At 39.4% G+C, this 22,772-nt stretch overlaps 1 protein-coding gene across 1 annotated transcript; it reads left to right on the top strand.

Annotated features, from left to right (window-relative positions):
- The first annotated feature begins 843 nt into the window (after positions 1-843).
- Positions 844-21,803, top strand: ANKRD50 (ankyrin repeat domain containing 50). The gene is made up of 5 exons (XM_053461406.1): positions 844-999; positions 3,326-4,162; positions 8,773-9,002; positions 17,008-20,561; positions 20,920-21,803. The coding sequence occupies exons 2-4, from the start codon at positions 3,687-3,689 to the stop codon at positions 20,556-20,558; spliced, it is 4,257 nt and encodes a 1,418-aa protein (XP_053317381.1). The 5' UTR covers positions 844-999; positions 3,326-3,686; the 3' UTR covers positions 20,559-20,561; positions 20,920-21,803.
- The last annotated feature ends 969 nt before the right edge of the window (positions 21,804-22,772 follow it).

Genomic DNA, 22,772 nt, shown 5'->3' on the forward strand with positions numbered 1-22,772 from the left:
GTGGCTTTAGAATTATCGCATTGTCCTTAGCAGTCCCTAGATCGCTTTATTCATGTTTTGCGTTAAATTTTTTTAAAACAAGCTCTACGATCTACTTATCTTTTTAGTGTTAATTTCTACATTCATTTTAAAATAACCGGAAAATACGGCTTTTTATTTCATGCAAATGTACAATATCTTTTCACTCTTCTACAACACATTTTTCTCCAAAATAAGAAAAAAAAGGCTAACGGTGCCAATTCTGCCAGGAAGTCTGCCACAATGCTTCAAGAAGCAGAAACTGCTTATCAGCTAAACTACTATTAAAACGACATGAGGATTAATTAAGAGGGAAAACAGCCCACAACACAGGAGAGATAATAAGGATTTTTTGCTCTCTGTGTAAACATTTGGTTCAGTTAAGCTACATCGGTGCAGAGGGCAGGTAAGGATAACCTTGGGAGAGGAAAAGGATCTGTATAGGCTATTAGATAACCTGCAACTAGGAGCTGGTCTTTTAATAATAAAAGCAAATGTAAACACAACGTGTAAGTACGGACAGAAGTAACCCAGTTCCTGACAGCACAGCTTCTGACACCGTACCCGACTAGGGTTACACCAGGACGCCTAGTCACGTGGTCAAGGAACCCGCATAGGCACTAAAACTACAACTCCCATGATGCCGCGTGCCACCGGACACAGTCCTTGGCGAGCTTAGTGGGATGTGGCCTAGGAAAGGGCGGGGTCACGGTTGGAGAGTTCTCAACCTCGACGTTTTCTTTGCTTGGCTGCCGTCCCCTCCTGCTGTTTGGAGGCGGGGATACGGCTCTCGGGGAGGGAGAGGAGGAGCAGCCGGAGCGACAGCCAGACTGAGACCCGAGAAAGAGGGGAAACAAAGAGAGAGACAGAGAGCCCCGGGGGCTGAGGTGACAAGTCTACGGGGTCCCTGTCCCCTAGTGCTGTTACCAGAGCAACAGGCGCGTAGCTCCGGGCAGAGGTGGACACGCTCACTGGATGGAGGTAATGCACGAGGGAAGTGTGTAATTGTTTGGTCTATGCATTTATAAACATACGGGCAAGTCTAGAGAACTCATTCGTGTAACTCCCTAGACGAAGGTGACGGTGTGTGTGTGTGTGTGTGTGTGTGTGTGTGTGTGTGTGTGTGTGTGTGTATGGGCGCGCACACTATTATCATTCTGGGAGCATCAGATGCTGAAGGGGTTAACAGAAGGCGTATGCACGTTAAAGGCAGGGGGCACACTGACCCACCAGTAATTTTTTTTAAATTTATTTAAAATCCCAGGCCCGGTGCATCCTGGGACATGTATTCTGATCCCCCCTCTAACAGCTGGGTGCTGGCAGAGACTGTGTCAGGGTTGACTTCCACATCTGTGATCAGATGCTTGCACACATGTGCACACAGGTCCAGCTTGTATATGCTGCTCCCAGCCACCTCCTCTACTGCAGTCCCAGCTGCACAGATCCGGCCCCCGCCTCTTCTCCCCGGGGTGGGGTCTCTGGCCTTGCACAGCATGTCGGTGACTGTCTCTTATTCTACGGGTTGTATGTCTACAGCCCCCTGTGTGTACGTGTGTGTGTGTGTGTGTGTGTGTGTGTGTGTGCTGCATGGCGAGCCACCGATGGCTGGAACTGCCCAGTCTGTGCAGATAGGGGGGGTGGTGGCCAGGGGGTCTTTCAGCAGTACAAAGAGCTAAGGGGCTGTGCTGGGGAGGAGGAAGAGGGTAATAAATTCACAGCAATGATTGAGAAACCACTTCCACCCCATGCAGAGAAAAGTACACACTACATCCCACAGCTGACATCATGTTACAAGTAAGAGCTGCGAAGAGTTAATTTAGAGGTGGCTGGAATTGGATATGCATTGTCCGGTGACAGGTGGGCGAAAACTGACAGTTCTGTTGACGGGTATGCGCGTATCTGTGAATTAACTTACAATGTGAATACATACACGCTCACGCTACCGTTGTACCGACATGATAATATGATAGAGCCGTGTTGGTTAGTTCTGTAACTTGTGTCTCTAATTCTATAACTGCCCAAGGTTTGGGTTTCATCATCATCATGGGCTGCAGGGTTAGCGTGCATCTGTGTGTTGATTCCAAACGGTATGCATCTAAATAAAACAAAACTGCAAGTTGGAGATCTCGCTGAAAATTGTTTCAACCCATTTAGAGGATACTAGAAAAAAGCAGTAGAGGTTTGAAGAGGCGATACCAAACAGACCAGGCGTGTAATATACCCTGCGTTCACCGATGCATATTAACTACGTGTATCCCCCCCTTCTGGGAAATGTAAATGCATTGCTGATACAAAGTGTGTATATATTGATTATTTTACTGGCTTCCGAGTGTTTTATTGAACTGCCTATATAATTCATGCTTTTTCAATTGTATATAATGTGTGTGTGTATGTATATATATATATCTATATATATATTTATATATATAGATATAGATATATATATATATATATATATATATATATATATATATATATATATATATATATATATATATATTTGGTCCTCAAAGTGCCGAAAGGGAAATTCCTCTAAACAAAGTTGGCTGTCAAAGGGTGGAATGTAAATGTTCACAGTTGTTTTTGTTTGGTTTTGGTTGAGTTTCATGTAGTCCTAGAAGTATTCTCTCTTCATGAGATACAATTACTAACCAGCCATGCTTTTTTTTTACCGGTCTGTTTGTATGTACAGTCGGGTACATCTTAAGTTCATAGGCTGCATTTTTTTTTATTAATTATATCTTTAATTTATCTCAAGGTCCGTAATCTGAACAGGAAAAAGTGCTTAGTCGACACTTTCCCAGGTCTGGAAAACTCACTTAAGCATGCAGTTCATTCGTTCCAGTGAGTCTGTAGCATTTACCACATCGTGGCCACTTACATGACTTCCAAATAGACATTAGAACTTTTTTTTCCACGGGGTTGATCGTCTAAAGCAGGCGTCTCCCTGATAGTTAAGGTATGTTTTTGATTCAACTATGCGTTCCGAAGGACTTCTCCTGTTGTGGAAGTCGAGTTAAATGTATCTTAATGCCACCAGTGCCTGAGTTTATTTTATAGTTATCTTATAGTATGCAGCAAAGGGCTGATTAGGAAATCCATGGCAGTAGGTCAGTACGTGGAGAAAATTATATAGCTAAGTGTGGGAAAGTATGCACCTTTTGTTATGTAATCGGGTCACGTTGAATGCATACACTGTACTGCGATTCAATAGGAGTTTGGATGCGAACATATGCATGTGATGATCTGCTGGAACAAATCATAATTGGTGCATACTAACAGTTGGATTCTTTCTTCTTCTTTCCAGATGTGTTGTCTCCCGCTTGTACTGAAAGAATGCACAGTTGTATGAAATCCAGATGCAGGGATGAGCGTTCTTGACTTTCCCATCCATTTGAAAAGGCTCGGTCTCGGAAATAAGCAAAATACCGCCACTCCGGTACTTCATGTAGTGTAAGGAACCATGTAGTATTATACATGGTGAATACCTAAGAAGTTTGTTTTCTGGAAGCGTTGAATGCCCCCTGCATTCCGTTGCCGTTTCTTGTTTAGGATATGTCACTACTGGAATTTAGCCCCATCTTTGGCCCCAGTCTTTATTTGGTTTTAAATGCAGAAGCAGAGTCGCCATTATTTGTAACAGTTCAGATTGACAAGCAATAGCCACAATGGCTCAGACCAGTTTACTCCAAGGAAAACCCTTCTACTGCAGAGAATGGATTTTCCACAAGCTTCAACACTGTCTGCAAGAGAAAGCAAACAGCAGCGTCTCTGCCGCCAACAAACTGGTGCTTGTGGCAAACTCCGGCAGCAATGGCGGCAGTACGGGAAAAGGAACTGCTTGGGGTTTATTGCTAGTCGGTGGCCCAGGCAGTGGAAAGACAGCTCTGTGCACTGAGCTGCTGTGGCCAAGTTCACCTGCCGGTTTACAAAGAGGTTTGCATAGCCAGGTTTTGGCTTTTCATTTTTGCAAGGCCCAGGATGCAGACACGCTTTGCGTGGGAAGCTTTATCAGGGGACTGGTTGACCAGATCTGCCGAGGAGGACTAATGCCGGGCTATGAGGACAAATTAAACGATCCTGCTGTCCAGAGCCTTTTACAGCCTGGGGAGTGTGAACGCAATCCGTCAGAAGCCTTTAAAAGGTACTCTTTTTTTATTTTGAATGTAGCAGCTAAATGTTTTGCCACCAGATGAATGTTATTGACATATAATCACTCCTCTATTTGTACAGCAAAATTACCAGTACACTTTCAGTATATGCACTGTATGACCAAAAATATGTGGATACCTCATCATCACGCCCATATGAGCTTGTTGGACATCCCATTCCAAAACCGTGGGCACTAATATGCAGTTTGGGGCACTAATATGCAGTTTGGGGCCCTATGCATTTAAAATCACCTTTACCCTTCTGGGAAGGCTTTCCCCAAGATTTTGGAGTATCTCAAGAGAGCATTTGTGAGGTCAGGCAGTGATGATGAGAAGGCCTGGATCGCAGTGGACGTTCCAATTCATGCCACACACACTCACAAAGTGAGTGATGTCAGTTGAAAGGTGGCAGACTGTATTAGTCATGTGAAATATTCTGCTGGGCAGCTGCTAGGTAGCACATAGGAAGCTTGTCCGTGTTCTCATCGTATAACTAAAGTATGTTGTGTTTCTCCATTATTGGCATTCAGCTTGCATAAACTCGTATGTATGAAAGGCTTGTAAAATGAGATGAAGGTCATTAATTTGAATTAGAACATATTTTTTTAGACTTATTAGGAGAGGAAAATACGAAGCGGCAATAAAACACTGAGTGTATAGGCAGAACCTTGAGAAATCATAATAATCTTTCTCTTATTAGCTCCTACTGTGTGAGAAAATGACATTTTGACGAGCAATGAGATTTCGTTCCTCTTGTATCAGCCACAATAAAGATAGCATGGTACATGGTGTATCTGTGTATGCAGACGTGCCTTCTCCCCTCTTCAATACCATTTTGTGCCCTGTATTGTGGTAAAGTGAACCATGTTTAACTAAAGCCGTAACACACGCTTACTCTGAATAAAGCAATACTGCTGACGTTTCAGCACGACTTTAATTAAGTGCACTCTCTGGAATGTAATTTTATCCTTTCATCTGACGGTTTAATTACAAAAATAACAAAAACCTTTAAGAAGCTTTTTTTTTTTTTTTCTTCGTTTTCTATGGCTGCAACCTAACAGTGCTTTGCAAGTGTTGAGCGAACATCCACACAAATCAAGAAGGGATTAGGCATTCATCACTACTGTGAAGGATGTTCCTAACACTACATTCGGCCACAAGGGTGTTAAGCTCAGAGGGGAGAGTTTTTAATCGGGCGCTCTCATGTTAGAATGACTGCTCCATGTTTTAGTTCCGCAAGCAATGAGCAACACTGTACCAGGGCGCCATGTGCATGGGAAATGCCTTATATTATGGCAAGATAGGGTGCTACGGCCAAGGAGCGAGGAGATTCATGGAGATCCAAACTGTGGCTAAGGTGGAGATAAAGCATTGCCATTTTCGCTATGCAAACTATACAATTAACAGCTTTTAATATGGCAAGCATGTATATTATTATTAAAATTGCTATTATTACAAGGATTAATATTATCTCCTGGCCAAAGAAAAAGCCTATTGGTCTTAAAGAGCTTTATAGAGCGTATTTGTTTGTCCGACGCTAAAAATCTCTAGGCAGCAGGATGTGATTTCTAGTGTTTGAGTGAACCTGTCGACTCGGGTTGAGCAATGGTATAGAGTTCAACAAGCTGGACATAGTGAGATGTTACCGATTCCTGGGAATAGAACTGTACTTGTTTGTTTTTTTCTTTGCACCGACATCAGGAGGAAATACAGAGTTCCATGTAGTGTAGGCTGGGCTTTAAATGTAATTCTGCAATGTACAGGGAGCCAGTGGAGGTGCTGGGACCAGAAGCTTATGCTTGCAGGTGTTGAGCTTTAGGTAGTGGTCTGCCATCCAATACACGGGGAGAGTGTTAGTGTGGTGAGTTATGAGAGATCATTAAAGGATAGGTAGATTAACACGTCTTTGGGGTAGCGCTGGTCCTGGAACTCAAGAGTTCTAGCTTTGTAGGAACCAGCCTGTTGGCCATTCTGTTGCCTGCCATTTGACGGGCATTGTCCAGAAAAAACAAGCAATGTTTCCAAAAAAAAAAGGCATGGTCATTTAAACATCTTAATTTATTTTCCTCATATTTTGCTTGCAGCTTTTACAATCATCATACCTGTGTGAACCTGGTAACTCTGAGATATTGGCCATCAACGTTTTGTGAGGCTGCTTTTTAAACTAGGAGGCACTTTGTTGTCTGTCGTGGAATTATCAGGTGGAAGATGTCATCCTGTTTTAGTAACAGCCTAGGCTTCCCGTCCTTTAATTTAAATGTTTCTAAAAAATAAAATAAATAAATAAATACAGAAGGGAGTTTTGTTTTCTTATCCCTTGTTTTGTCTTTTGTCGGTCGCCCTGACTTCATTCATGACCTTCTGAAGTGTTATCTTTTTTTGTTATTCTTCTCACCAAGGCTGACTTTTAAGAAGCTGCCCTTTTCAACAAATACATTGTCTGTTGTACCACCTATTAACTGACTTCTAACTTGGCTTTGTGGTCGCATTGCTCATTCTAATGCCAAAGCCTTCACCCCAGGCAGGCTGCCGCTCCTTCAAGCCATTAAGGGCCACAACCATGCAGCTCTGTAATTTTGATTTATGCATTGTCCAGGTTCTTGTGGTAAAGGATTCATGGATTGATATTTTCGTGTGCCAAATCCATACTAATGTAATGTACAACTATGCTAAAACAGAAATGAATGCCTACTCCCTAGTGCTACTTCACCAAATGCCAGATTCTACATGTTCAAGAAGTTTGCCAAGATTACCGTAACTCTTTAACAAAATTGCACGTCTGTCTCGGTTCTGTGTAACCTAATATTTGAATATGGAGGAATTGGGTAAAAAAAAAAAAAAAAAAAAAAAGCACCTATTGCTGGAGTCTTTAATCAGTGTACACAGGTACATACATACATACATACATACATACATACATGTATGTAAGATGTATACAAGGACCTGACTTTGTCTCCTCCTTGTCATGCCGAAATAAAAGACCCACGACAAACTGTTTTCACAAAGTTGGATGTAAAGAATAGCCATTGAAATCATGTTGCCAACATTTGTGGATCCTAGTTTTTTGGACGTGCTGTGATATTGGTAGCTTTTATATATTTTTTTTTTCTTTCCTCTGGAGACTGCCTTCTGATTAGAAAAACTTGTATTTGCATAATGTGATTGTGTAGTTGCTAGGTTGTGGATCCAGGAATATTGATTTAAAAAATAAATGAGTTTCTGATGTCTTTCCAGGCTGAGTGGAATCTAGGTCCATAGATGACAGGGGCTGTATAGAGTGCAAGCCCTTTGGCAAGCTGCCAGCCGTTTGCTGACAGCACTGAATCTAAGCAGCAGCTCAGCGTTTATTTCTCATGGGTTCTAGAAACAGGCTATTGGGCGTTTGAAGTGTTTGTCCTTTTATTTACTTTGTGCTCATAGCTATTACCGTATGGTTTTAGAAGTCGGTATAATCTGCTATGGCTTAACAAATGCCATGTAATATAATAACAGTGGAATTCTAAGAAGCTGGCATTCGAGCAGCTTTTGGATCTTAACACATCTGCTGCTATTGGCATTATTGCATGTTCTGGGTGAAGATATTTCATATATAAAGTACAAGACTATTTTTATTTCTGGATATTCACAAATATTCACAACTGGACACATACATGCGAAACTGGACTTTTCGGAGTCTCTGCACTAATTGTATGTTAAATGTGTTAACCCCTTGATTGTGGAAGCGGTCTCCCTTTGCATATAGACTGCCTATGAAAGAAAGCAGGGAAGCTACATTTGTGTGGATTTCAAAAGAACTAGACAAAACGTAGAATGGATTTGCAGCAATTCAAAACAATTACTGCTTAGTTTGTGGATTTAGTATCAGAAATTATTTTTAACAAACACAAAAACAATAACAGCACAAGACAATTACTATTTTGGTGCGTTAGAATCCAGGCTTGCCATGTCCATTTAATCTAGAAGAATGCTGAATCCCAAAATAGCTTTCCTGTCCTCTTGTGTGAAAATAAGGGCGCATGTAGAGCAGGAACTGCCAGTGAATGTTGTTCACATTGTTTTATTTTATTTTTTATCTTCTGTGTATATGTTGCTTCTGGTCTCTGGTCATCTCTGTTGTGCATCGTGGTAACAGTTTTGTATTTGGATGAAATCTGTTATGTTTTGTGCTTTCCTGGTTGAGAAACACTGATGTGAACAGAAGAATAACAACCGTGTGAATGCCAACATTACAAAGAAATGAAAGATACAGTTGTGCCTCTTTTTATGTATAAAGCTACTTAGAGGTGAAAAGAAATAAGGCTTTTATACATCCACATTGTCTTGTTATAAGACAAGCAAACCTGTCCTGAGCCATGTCTAGTAAGATCACTCTGACATTGTTGCTTACAATGATGAGTTGTCCCCAGAATCATGGTCTTGATATACAATATGTATTAAAGGCACAATGCTATCTTGAAGAACCATGTTCATTTAAGTGGTCCTGCTCATGGTTCCACTTTCAAACTCAGCCTTATTTTATACAGCTCATGCAACAGTAAAAAAATATTTTTACTTACTTGCTGGCATCACTAACTGTTTAAACTTTGTTTCCCTCTGTATTAAGGTGTGTTCTCCTTCCTCTCCTGGCTATGAAATCTCCTTCCCAAAGTCTCCTTTTGGTGGTCGATTCTGTTGACGAGGGCTGCAACGCTGTGGAAGGCGAGCATCGACCGTCTGGATTATCAGGAACAATAGCGGATCTTTTAGCGAGTCACCATGAGTTTTTCCCTCCGTGGCTACTTCTCATATGTTCAGCTCGCAAGCAAAGTAGAGCTGTCACCAAAATGTTTACAGGTATGTAAGGATATAGATGTGGTGACTGTCTGTTGTTTGCCATAACATAGACATGAATTAGATGTTTTTTTGTGGACCTGTCATGCAAATTGAAACTTTCCATTAACTACTAGACTATGGGATTCTATGTATTCCTAGAGTGAGCAGTGGCATTTTATGTAATAAAACATTTCAAAGTCCCCGCCATAAATCCCATTATGGGCAGTGTATGTAGTGCATAAGGCTAACTTTCCTCCATTCTGTTGTGCGAAGCACAAGTTAGGTCACAGGTCATCGGCATGGCTTATAGGCTCTCTGTATACTGTGGATATTAATATACACTTTATTTAAAAATTTACAGACCAGTTTTAAAACCAGTGATATCACAGGATGAGCCCTAATGCCAGTTCTAATTCATAATGTATGATCTCTGCCTTCCTGTAGTTTGAGAACATTACATTAATCCCACTTTTAAAGCGCATCTGTCATGGAAAGAAAAATCCATAGATATTTATAGATGATGATTTCTACTATGTCTGCAATCGGTTGGCACGCAGTATATGTACTGCATCTATACATACACACAATATGTAGGAGGTTATCCCAGAACCACGCTGCATGCTTTAGTACCCATGCATGTATGGCTGGTAAAGTGTGCCTATATATTTTCTCTTTGTGTAACTGTGGATTAGTAGCAGCAGCAGCAAGGAATGGAAGGTTCTCTTTGGGTAGTCTTATGAATAATAAATTTGTTATACATTACTCTGTTTTATTCATTACATTATAGACAGTTTAATAATACTGGTCTCAAAGGAGCGACTAAACTATTTGATTTTTAGAAGGGAAAATATGTAAAAAAAATAAAATAATATATATATATATATATATATATATATATATATATATATATATATATATATATATATATATATTTTTAGCAAGAATCTGGGTAACTTATGTTTTCAGCAAAGCTATGTTAAGTATGTACTTTTTAACAAAGCGCACCCAGAGCACAGTGAAAGAGCCTTTGGTGTATGTGAAAGTGCCCCGGGCAGTGCTTTACTGCTTACTTTCTACACTGGCCAAAGGTCACAATGCCGGTTATGTGAGAGAATAGGAGTGCTGGGACTTAAAAGAAAAATCCCTGCATGTGCAAAGTGCATTGAAGAAGATAAGGAAAATAATTGTGGTCAGCTACCTCAATAGCCTTTCCCTTCTTGGTTTCCTGTTTACAGCCCTTTCTAGGAGATGCTGTAAGAAGTTATCACATTTTAAATAGTGCCGGCATGTGGGATTTACTCTCCTTAAGGATATATTTTTTAGAAGGCCAGTATTGATGTGGTAGCTTAAGTGCTTTTTATGTCTGCATGTTAAGGTTCTTGCCATAGATATGTGTAACTTTTTCCTTGACAATTAGTAATGAGCGTCAAGTACCATCCGATATCTGTAGCCCAATCCATAACTATGGGTAGGTAGCTGTATATTAATTGATGGACCTTTTTGGGAACATACCACCAGCTGGAAATCAAGGCTTTCTTGTGTTGAGTGAATTTAGAGATTGTTGTAGATCACTGCACATATAATGCATGCTAAGTATCAATATATACCCAAACCTAATACTCACAAATATCCGCCCATTTAAAGTTTATATATCATCTATACATTTGTGGATATATATATATATATTTTGTCAACATGGTGCTGGCACACGTACTATGTTCTTTAGTGTAGGATGCGTCCTCTGTAAACGTTACCCTGTAGGAAGTATCCAGTAAATTTGCAAAATAAATACTCATTTACTAATGGTGTATAGATTAGTAGCTGAATCATGTCACACACAGGTGTGTAGGTCAATAAGTAGACATATAGTATTAAACGTCAAAGCAAAGCATAATTGCCTATTTTGTATTGTTTTGAATTTGACTCGATAGGTCTTTAGTCTTCATAAAAGTTAAGATTCTGACAAGCAACTTGTGTTTTCCCTAAAAAAAAGAGTCCTCGTGTTAACGTAACCCATTTGGTTTGCAGGTTTTTGTAGTATTAACTTTAGTATATAATGTAACCTTAGAATATATTGAAGCCTGAGAACACAGTGCAGTTGTGACACTACGCTCTGCTAGTCTAACCTTTGAACCTGAGTTCAGCTGCCATAAGGCATGGCAAATGTGCTTTTAGTTTTAACTGGCTCGGTAAGTTGATCACCAACCTTGAAGAAACTTAATGCACATGGTGACTTCTACCAGACCAGAAACTTTAGTCCATTAAGCATTTAGTCCATTTCACGCTTTATATGTGAAACAAGCGTTCATTTTTTTTACTGAAGTATTCACATACAAAGGTCTCTTTCCTGGCAATTTCAAACTGGTGTGCATAAGAAGCTGCAGAACAAAAAGTGTTTAGTCATAGGAAGTGTATCACCGAGATGGGTTACCATTGCACCAACAAGGACTCCAATGACATTGCGTTTCTGTGGCCCATTGATCAAGTGGAGCATTTGTGGGGTCAGGCACTGATGTTAGACGAGAATGATTGGCTCCGTTCCGGTTCATCCCAAAGGTGTTGGATGAGGTTGAGGTCAGGGCTCTGTGCGGCCAGTCAAGTTCTTCCACACTAAACTCATCCAACCATGTCTTTGTGGACCTTGCCTTGTGCACTGGGGCACAGTCATGATGGAATAGAAAAGGCTCCCCCCAAACTGTTGGAAGCATAGCATTGTCCAAAATGTCTTGGTATGCTGGGACATTAGGGTTTTCCTAAGGAGCCTAAACCCTGATTTCAGTAATTAAGAGGTATGTCCCAATACTTTTGTCCGTATAGTGGTGCACAAAGCAAGACCCATAAAGATACGTTTGGAGGAGTTTGGTGTGAAAGAACGTGGCCTGAGTACTTCAGTATAGGATAATGCATTTTTTAAGGACGAGCTTTTGAGAGTATGAACCTCCTTTTACCAGGTGAAAAGCAATACTAGTCAGAGAATATCTAAGTAAGATATGGGTAGCAGTACAGGAGTTAAGGAGCATGATAAAGACTGATAAGGTATAGGTCACAGGTTTTAAAGTGGTCGTAAATTAGTTAGCCAGTGTGAAAAGAATTTGGAGGGGTAAGGAGGGGGAAAAGGGGATTCTTTAAGAAGAAAAAAAACAACAAAAAACATATACCTTTAGACAAAGTAAAGTCTGTTAAATGAGGGAAATACATGAGAATAAAATCAACAACATGGCATATTTCAATTTTATTTTTTACTTTTTATTATGAGGACCCCAATGGAGTGTTCCATCTGGGTAAAGTGGTGGCCGGCCGGAGTGCAGTTATCATTTTCGTTGTGTCTGTTAATGGAGTGTCTATGTAGGTTCACCCTTTAGGTTCAGTTTCTGACCAGTTTCGCCAATGTAACATCCTGTTTCACATTTATTGAACTGGACAGCATTTGGAGATGTACATGAGTATGATCCCTTGATCTTATGATGGGCAGCATTGTCATTATAGATGTGTTGACATAGTGCGCAGTGACATATATTGCACAGTTGGTGCCATTTTTAATAATGTTTTGCTCATTAAGTGTTTTTCTTTGTGCCAGTTTTTGTGTTAGGTCGGGTGTCCATCTGAAAGCCAGGATAAGTGGATCAGGGATCTGTTAGGAGTGTTCGTAAGTCCCTTATAATTGTGCTGATTCCCTCTAGTATATGTAGCCAGGAATGGGATGAGTATAGTGGTATCCTTCACACTATATTTTTATAGGTGTTCTTGGGGTGTTTAAGTTTCTGTGTATTGTTCCTGGTTTTGTAGTCCTTTAGTTTGACTGCAGACTGCATCTGTCTGAAGGTTTTCTGTATACAGATGAGTGGAAGTGTACACATTCTGTAAGGAGGTCCAGTTTTCACTTGATGGATGGGATGCGTTAAATGACTTATGATGTTTTTTTTATTAGATTTTTTTTTTTTTTTTTTTTTTTTTTTTTTAGTTTTTCTTCTCCTTCTGTCCATATAATGAATGTCATCTATGTAGCAATAATATTTAAAAGGTTTGTGACAGTGTAAGTCAATAAATCTTTGTTCTAAGTCAGCCATAACAAAGATTAGCTTATTGAGGTTCCAATTGCAGTTCCCTTAATCTGAATGTAGAACCCCGGTTGGCCATGACTTCACCCAGGGGGCCCACTCCATTGAGGGCCTCAAAATAAAAGTACTGAAGGGAAACTTCAAAAACACAAAAGACATAAAAGCATTTGAAATAAAGGTGATTAACCATTTGCAGCATTAAAATGGACATGAGATTCTTATCACACTAGCAGAATTTCATATGCCATTTCCTTGATTTTATTCTAATTAATGCATTCTCCTAATTTAATGTATTTGTCTAAAGATATATGTATGAGTATTTTTTTTATTTTTTTTTTACAATACCAGTATCACTCACCACCCCTTCCCCCACCAAATACTTTTCACAGGGGCTGAACTAATTTACGACCAACTTAACCCGTTCACACTCCTTAGGACGTATGGGTAGGTCCTTTTTAAAAGCTGTGCCAAAATGCCCCTTAGGAATTTGTTACAGCGGCAAGGACATCTATCTGGCGCTACACAGGAGGTCAGGTTGTCTGTTGGCAGTCTGGACTGTCCCCCGTACCGATTGTGTTGAAAAATAAGGGAATTACGTAATAAATAACTACAACCATGACATCACTAACATTCAAAATGTATAAGAGAGATCCATAATGCACTGGGATCAGTGTAAAAAATATATATTTTTATTTTTGAATTTAAAAAAAAAAAAGTGCCCCAATATCCCTTAGCCCTCCCACTAAAAATAAAAATTGATATTACTATCACTACCTTCAAACTCCTTTTAAGGTAAATGCATTATATATATATATATATATATAATGTATATATAATATATGGAAAGTATGAATGTGACTGTCCTGAACATATAAAAAATATGTATGTGGGCTATTACTGTAATCAGCCAAACAACATAAACTCGGTCATTGTTGAGCTTTGGTTCCTAGGCACAGTTGCTAAAAAAAACTTAAAATAAAATATTTTAGTATTTTTTTAAAAAAAGACATTACTAATAATTATGTTTCGTGTATTTCTACATACGGAAAAAACTCCCAGGCTTTTTGGTATAATCCCTCTTCCCAAAGGGGTTAAACTTCTGTGAGACATAACATTCTCCTTAACCCCTATACTGCTGACCATGTCTAACTTGTGGTTAGTATTGCTTTTGTCTGGATAAAGGGAAGTTGATACTCCCGTAGTCCAATACAAAGGTATTCTTTAATATTACTGGACTCAAATCTTTTTTTCATTTTTTGTTTAATCTGCGCTACTGAACATATTTATTTATACACACGTACGCTGGTAGATTTTCTAAAGATGATATTCCCGGTATTAAAACCCGGCCACGCTGACTGTTGGCAAAGGAAGCTCATGAATCCCAATTAGAGGTCTAAGGCAGTTGCACTTCTTGTGAATTTAAGAAAACAGGCGCTTCTGTTGTTTAAAGCGTTTATGTCCTGTGATGGGCTCTGTGCGAGATGAGCAGTAGTTTGGGATTCCAAGTAAAGTGGAAGAGGAAAGAGTTAGTTTAAATGGAATGCTCCTAATGATTAATGTCCTGCTTGTTCCATGAAAGCTTAGACAAAGGCCTCTGTGGTAATGAGAAACAGCTGTTAACTTGGCATTAGAGGGCTGTTAAAGGCACAAGCTCTCTAAACTGCGCTGGAGAAAGTCTAATGGCGTTTAAACCATTAAATAATAATAGGCCGGTTAATTTCCCCACATACGTAAACATGTATGAACTAGTGAGCTGTCTCTGTCTTCTGGTTCTTACCTGCAGCTGTCTTATGACTGCTAGCTTCTCTGTCCTGTCTGCTTTAGTTTTGTTTTTTTCTCAAATTTTTTTTCTTTTTACACTTCAAAAGTTTTTTACTAAATATTATAAAGCTTCCCATTGAAAGGAAGAATTTAATTGAGTCCTTATTATAATACAAGCTTTTGTTTCTTTCCTTGGAGCGTTTTGATGCATCTTACCTTTTTGTATTTAATTTATCCTGTATAATGCCGCATCTTTTAATCAGATTCGTGACAGGATCTAGCACTTGGATGGCGCGCCCATTAGTCATAATAATTTAACAGGTGCTAACCCAGGTGCAGGGGGAGTCTCTGAACTAAGGAGCTCTAATAATGATGCATACCTGGGCTTTACTTTTATGCCAGGTGCATCAGAAAATGATAGCGCATGAAAAAGCCAATATGTAGACTAAAATCCTGTTGTAAAGCACTGGTGTATCAAAAGAGGATTATTCATTAACCTTTTGCTATGGTTTTCTGAGCAAAAAGAGGTCAGATTCTACAATGTTTTATAATTAGCAGAAATTTCCATTATATTTTTAGTGGTTTAATAAAGTGCTAGAAATGCTGCAACCAATGGAATAATCGTGCTGATAACACCCCCCCTTGGATATATCATATACGCACTGGCTGGCTTTATATAAGTTTTCTATGGAAATGTGGTTTGTCGGTTGAGTCCAGTTAGAGATGGTATATGGTGGGGTATTTCTACAGGAACCGTTCTAATCTGGTGTGTTCAGAGATCAAACGCCTCGTTTTAATGGCTTACCTTTTGTTTGCAGTTTAGGTATGAAGCTTCACATTCTTTGAACTGTTCTGATATCGAGACTGCACTTCAATGTGTTTCTGTTTAGAAAAGGCTTTTGCACAGATGGGCAGCGATAACTATGGAATTGCTATAATGAGTCTCGGTTGCTATATTAAGAGTAAATCTGACTTGGCGATGCTGAGGGGGGTCGAAATTCAGTAGCAAATTATTGACCAAAATGTCTTGTTATTGACTGCTTGCCTTAGCAAAATTATATATGTATAGATCAGCCATTGCGATACTGTGACATAAAATGCGGTGCTTTATTTATTCTGGTTCCCGGGGCAGAAAAAATATTTTTATAACTCTGTGCCACTTTTATATTGGGTGATTCTGTGCCTTTTTTCCTTTACATCCTTAATATTTAGTACATGTTTACCAAACAAGACAATTTTGTATCAAAGTGATTTATTAAAGCAAAATCGTGAAATACCAGGACTTTTCAATATTCCCCAATTGTGTGATGCCTTTCTACCTAATCCCCCCAGCGTATCTCAAAAGCAGAATTTTGGACTAGAGGTTTAGTTTTTAAAGCGACCTAGCAAAACATATTCGGCACGACTCTGCCCTTACAAAAAAATTACTGCAGTTTTTCTGCAGTTTTTTGGACATGAAAAAACTGCAATACTGTACTTTTACTGCACTATTACTGCACGTTTACTGCAGTTTTACTTCATTTGTACTTCACTGTACTGCATTATTACTGCACATTTACTGCCCTTTTTTTTTAACTGCAATTATACTGCATTGTACTTCAATGTACTGCAGCTTTATTGCAATTGTACTTCCGTACAAAAATAACTGCAGTAAAACTGCAGTACAGTGAAGTACAAATGCAGTAAAACTGCAGTAAATGTGCAGTAATACTGCAGTAAAAGTGCAGTGTTGCAGTTTTTTCATGTCCAAAAAACTGCAGTATTACTTCAGAAAAACTGCAGTAATTTTTTCGTAAGGGTGGTGTTTGGTGTCCCATTTATGACGGATCTGTTGGAAGAATATGGAAATAAAAATGGTCCTTCTCCCGAAGGAGTTGATTCAAATAGAGCAGTATAAACTAGAGATGCCACAGTATGCTGCACATCACTACCTGTGTGCTCCTTCTCTCATACGTAATTTCAATGGTTATAGAGTGAAAGGCATCCGGGTACATGCAGCATTAATAGACTGGTGAGAAGACAATCTGCATTTCTTAAGTTTCAATTTTTATTTAAATTTAACCCAAATTCCTACCAGTCGCCTCTTTTTTTTTCATCAGCAAGAAACAAGATGTAAGAATAGAGACTCTGGTTGCATTGGTGTTTAATTTGCATCTGGTGTTACTTCTGAACTTTCTGTCTAATAAATATATTTTTTTCTGTCACAGGTTTCAGAAAAATAAGTTTGGATGATCTTCGAAAGGCTTACATAGTGAAGGATGTCCAGCAGTATATTCTTCATCGTTTGGACCAAGAAGAAGCATTGAGACAACACTTGACAAAAGAGACAGCAGAGATGTTAAACCAGCTCCACATCAAAAGCAGCGGGTGTTTTCTTTACTTAGAGCGTGTTTTAGATGGAGTTGTGGAAAATTTCATCATGCTTCGCGAGATCCGCGATATCCCTGGAACTTTAAATGGTTTATACCTTTGGTTATGTCAAAGACTGTTTGTTAGGAAACAGTTTGCCAAGGTCCAACCAATTTTAAATGTTATACTAGCAGCGTGTCGTCCTCTAACAACCATAGAACTCTTTCATGCAGTTTGGACTAAAAATATGTCCTTGACGATGGAAGACTTTCAAAGGAAATTGGATGTGTTGTCAAAAGTCCTGGTTGAAGGAATAGGCAATACAAAAATCCTGTTTCATTATAGTTTTGCAGAGTGGTTGCTTGATGTAAAACACTGCACCCAGAAATACCTGTGTAATGCAGCTGAGGGCCATCGAATGCTTGCAATGAGTTATACATGTCGTGCCAAGGAACTGACCCCTGTAGAAGTACAAGAGTTTGCTCTACATCTTATTCACTCAAATTTGCAACTAACCAACTCGGAGTTAGCTTTGTGGATGATATGGAATGGAACATGTGTAAAAGACTCCTTGTGCACTGTAATACCAAAGGAGCAAGAGGTGCTACAACTGTTAGTAAAAGCAGGCGCTCATGTTGATAGCGAAGACGACAGAACCTGTTGTATTGTACGACAAGCACTAGAAAGGGAGGATTCAATACGCACATTGCTGGATAATGGGGCCTCTGTTAATCAGTCCGATTCTAATGGCAGAACTTTGTTGGCCAATGCTGCCTACAGTGGCAACCTTGATGTGGTCAACTTGCTTGTTTCAAGAGGGTCTGACCTTGAAATAGAAGATACCAATGGACAGACAGCACTTACATTAGCTGCCCGGCAAGGACATGTAAAGGTAGTGAATTGTCTAATCGGATGTAGTGCAAATATTAATCATTGTGATCACGATGGATGGACTGCGTTGAGATCTGCAGCATGGGGAGGACACACAGAGGTGGTCTCTGCGCTTTTGTATGCTGGTGCCAAAGTGGATTGTGCAGATGCAGACAGTCGAACAGCTTTACGAGCAGCAGCATGGGGTGGGCATGAAGATATTGTACTGAATTTGCTACAGCATGGTGCAGAGGTTAATAAAGCTGACAATGAAGGCAGAACTGCTTTGATTGCAGCTGCGTACATGGGGCACAAAGAAATTGTAGAGCATCTTTTAAGCCATGGGGCAGAAGTTAACCACGAAGATGTTGATGGGAGAACAGCTTTATCAGTTGCAGCTCTGTGTGTGCCAGCAAGTAAAGGCCATGCCTCTGTTGTTAGCCTCCTGATTGAGCGTGGCGCAGAAGTAGATCACTGTGACAAGGATGCAATGACACCATTACTTGTTGCTGCCTACGAAGGGCACGTAGATGTTGTTGATTTGCTCCTAGAAGGGGGTGCTGATGTGGATCACACTGATAATAATGGGCGTACTCCTCTGCTTGCCGCAGCATCCATGGGACATGCATCAGTTGTCAATACACTTTTGTTTTGGGGAGCAGCAGTAGATAGCATTGATAGTGAAGGCAGAACTGTGCTAAGCATAGCCTCCGCTCAAGGCAATGTTGAAGTTGTGCGAACACTTCTTGACAGAGGTTTAGATGAAAACCATAGAGATGATGCTGGATGGACTCCACTGCACATGGCTGCATTTGAAGGTCACAGATTGATATGTGAAGCATTAATTGAACAAGGTGCTCGAACAAACGAGGTTGACAACGATGGACGCGTTCCTTTAATACTGGCTGCACAAGAGGGCCATTATGATTGCGTGCAAATATTGTTGGAGAATAAATCGTTGGTTGATCAAAAGGGATATGATGGGCGTAATTCTCTGCGTGTGGCGTCACTGGAAGGACACAGAGATATAGTGGAACTGCTTTTAGCAAGCGGCGCAGATATTAATGCCAAGGATGCTGACGGACGACCAACACTTTATATTTTGTCATTGGAAAACCAGCTTACAATGGCTGAATATTTTCTGGAAAGTGAAGCGAATGTAGAAGCCAGTGACACAGAGGGAAGAACAGCTCTCCATGTCTCCTGCTGGCAGGGACATTTAGAGATGGTCCAGTCTCTTCTATCTTATCGAGCCGATGTTAATGCTGAAGACAATGAAAAACGCTCTGCCTTACAATCTGCTGCTTGGCAAGGCCATGTGAAAGTCGTACAGCTGTTAATTGATCATGGAGCCATTGTCGATCACACTTGTAACCAAGGTGCTACTGCGCTGTGTATTGCAGCCCAGGAAGGTCACGCTGACGTTGTCCACGTTTTGTTGGAACATGGGGCTGATCCAAATCACGCTGATCAGTTTGGACGCACAGCAATGCGGGTAGCTGCCAAAAATGGACATTCCCAAATAATTAAACTCCTGGAAAAATATGGAGCAACAACACTAAATGGATGCAATCCTTCTCCTGTTCATACCATGGAGCAAAAAGCCTTAAACCCATCCTCTACAAAAGTGCAATCCTTAACCATTAAATCCAATAGTTCATCTAGCACAGGAGGTGGTGATGTCCATCCTGCTATGCGTGGTCTCTGTAATGGTCCTTCTCATGCCTTCAGCTCCCCATCAGAATCCCCAGATTCTACTGTTGATAGACACAAGTCGTCACTCTCGAATAATTCCTTAAAAAGTTCTAAAAACTCTTCTCTTCGTACAACGTCTTCTACTGCAACTGCTCAAACTGTGCCTATTGATAGTTTCCATTGCCTTTCTTTTACAGAGCAAATTCAACAGCATTCTCTACCACGTAGTAGAAGCAGACAGTCAATAGTTTCTCCTACTTCCACAACACATTCTTTGGGACAAAATAATTCCCCAACCAGTGAATTTGAGTGGAGTCAAGTAAAGCCTAGTTTAAAATCCACCAAGTCAAATAAAGGTGGGAAAGGGGACACCTCAAATAAATCCAGCTCAGTAGGTAAGAAAACAAAGCAAAGTAATTGCTCTCAGTCCAAGGTGCTGGAATATGAAATGACTCAGTTTGACAAAAGAGCCCATGTTCCAAGTTCAGTAACCAGCATGAATGTACCACTCAAACAAGTCCACAGCGACACTGCCTCTAAAATCCAAATTCCCTCAGTCCAACAGGAGGTTGGACGTTCCCAACAACAATTTCTTATTCAACAACAAAGTGCTGAGCAGAAGAAAAGGAATGGCATTATGACCAATCCCAACTATCACCTTCAAGGAAATCAGGTTTTTCTCGGTAGAGTTTCTGTGCCACGTGCTTTACAAGGCAGAGGACACCAGGAAGTGTTGGAAGGCTACCCTCCATCCGAAACAGACTTGGGCCTTAAGCAATCATTAAAACTTCAAATTGAAGGAAATGATCCTAGCTTTAACTACAAAAAGGAAACGCCACTATAAATGGTAAGATGTGCTGCTTTAACAAAATGGTAATGTCTTTTTCTATAAAAAAAAAAAAAAACAGGCAATTTAAGCTCTTCTATTTTCTGGGTTTTTTTGGCGTTTTTTTTAAGTTTTGAACGTAGGAATGCAAGTTTTTTTTGGGGGGGTTTGCAAACAAAAGTATTGCAACAAAGCAAAACCTTTCATATCAACATACGGTATACCCCAACATGCTATTTATCCTACACAGACATAAAACCATTTGTTATATATATATATATATATATATATATATATATATATGTATAGTATTTTGCAGACACTCTAAAAGAGGAATTTGAATCCTTAACATTTTATTTTTGTATCCCCAATTCTACAGGTTGAAGAAGCACAACAATATTACTAGAATGGAGGAAAGTCATACAAACATTGACACTTCAGCTCTCCAAAGCAATTTTTTGACAGAGACTTCAGAAGTACAGATGACTTGAAAATTGCTTTATTGTGCCTGGTTTTAGGCAACTTTGTTAAACGCGTGCGAAAAAATAAAAAAATGTACTGTGCACAAAAATGCACTTTGTAACTGCTCCCCCTCGATTCCCCCATAAAATGTAACTCCGAAGCTTTCAGATTGATCTCATTACTCAGACACTCAAATACGCATGTCCTGCAGTGAACCGGGTATGACATGCACCCCTCTGCCTTATTATTTTTATCTGTTTAGCTGAAAGTATTTATACGGTTATGAAATATGTTCAATCTTGGCAAGCTTTTGAAGAGTTCCCACAGCTGTTTCCTCTGCAATATATTTGTAGGTCTCCAAAAATACCACGTTTTTGGAGGAAACTGCCTATACTTCAGTATTTACGTACACCAAATTTCTGATGGCTCGCGTGCCATGCCTTTACCTACTCAGCTAGCAGAGCTCGGCAAACTTTTTTTTTTTTCTATATTTTATTTCTGCAGTGAGTTGAATGTATTATGCTCAACCTTTCCGAAAAAAAAAAGGATATTTATCCACCACTGAAAAGCTCAGTGTTATGTATTATTTGATGTTAACGTTATCAATGCTTATTTAAATGTCGTAACCAGTTTGTTGTCTTTTGTCCAGTTAGAGGAAGAAGTATGTAGTTAACCATTTGTGGCGGAAGTGGACATGTGTATGACTTTAAAATGTGGTTCCTATTTTTTTGTTTGTAGCAAAATTAATGACATATTTATTTTCCATGCAAAGCACTAGTAGTGATAAAGCCTCAGCTGAGGAAATATGTTGGCAAATAAAAAATCCCATTTGTTGTCCCCGTGGGAGATATATATATTTAACCACACTACCGTTTTCTTAAATGATCGATAGCCTTACCCTCATGGCAAAATCAATCTGGGTGTTACAGAACTAAACTACATAAAGCTGTATTTTTGTCACTACATATATATTTTTGGTAAAAGTCCCCATAGTTGACTCTTTTTTTTCTTCCTACTCATCCATATGATTTTATTGGAATATTAATTTATATATATTTTTTTTTGCCTAATGCACCTTGTGTCTTGTGGATAAAAGATTTCCCATTTCGCAAGGGACCATTTTATCCATCACAATATATATTTGCAAAGCAAATTGCAAAATACTTTGTTTCCGCTTCTCAGTATGACTCTAGTGTTTGGAAATATTGGTGAAAAACACTTTATGGTTGGAGTATTTTCCACAGTACGCTAATGTTTTATGTTAATAAAACCACTAGGTCCTTTGAAACATGCCATGAAAATGATTGGAATGGGAATATATCCCTAAAACAGCAGATGTTCGAACTATTAAAGTCAAATGCACGAATGCTATTCACCATTATCGACTGTTATTGGTATTGTTCTACTTAACAGTATTTAAGTTCTTTCATTTATTTTGTAAAATGTTCCTTCTAAACATTTACTCTGCTATGCAAGTGTATTTTGCTTAGAACATAGCATCCTCAATAGAAATGCTTAGTTTAACCATTTTTTTCATTTGCAGTTTGATTTGTAAATAGCCTTTGTAAATTGAATTCAACATTGTAAATTGTTTATTTTATTCCTTGTATTATATTCAGCAAAAGACTCATGTATATGAAAGTGCATAATAAATATATATGCTTTTCATGTGATATCTCACTTCTTTTCAATTTAAGGATTCACTAAGACATAGAAAGAAAGTCATAACAGATATACCGGTAGTTTAACAGCAATAGCTTGCATTGCTGT

Source organism: Spea bombifrons, chromosome 1 (genome assembly GCF_027358695.1).
Source record: "Spea bombifrons isolate aSpeBom1 chromosome 1, aSpeBom1.2.pri, whole genome shotgun sequence".
Classification (NCBI taxonomy): Eukaryota; Metazoa; Chordata; class Amphibia; order Anura; family Pelobatidae; genus Spea; species Spea bombifrons.

Excerpts from the sequence above, each read along its gene's own strand:
- ANKRD50 (XM_053461406.1), top strand. The coding sequence starts at position 3,687 with ATGGCTCAGACCAGTTTACTCCAAGGAAAACCCTTCTACTGCAGAGAA. Across the intron at positions 4,163-8,772 it reads CCGTCAGAAGCCTTTAAAAG|GTGTGTTCTCCTTCCTCTCC; the intron begins GTACTCTTTTTT and ends CTCTGTATTAAG. Across the intron at positions 9,003-17,007 it reads TGTCACCAAAATGTTTACAG|GTTTCAGAAAAATAAGTTTG; the intron begins GTATGTAAGGAT and ends TTTCTGTCACAG.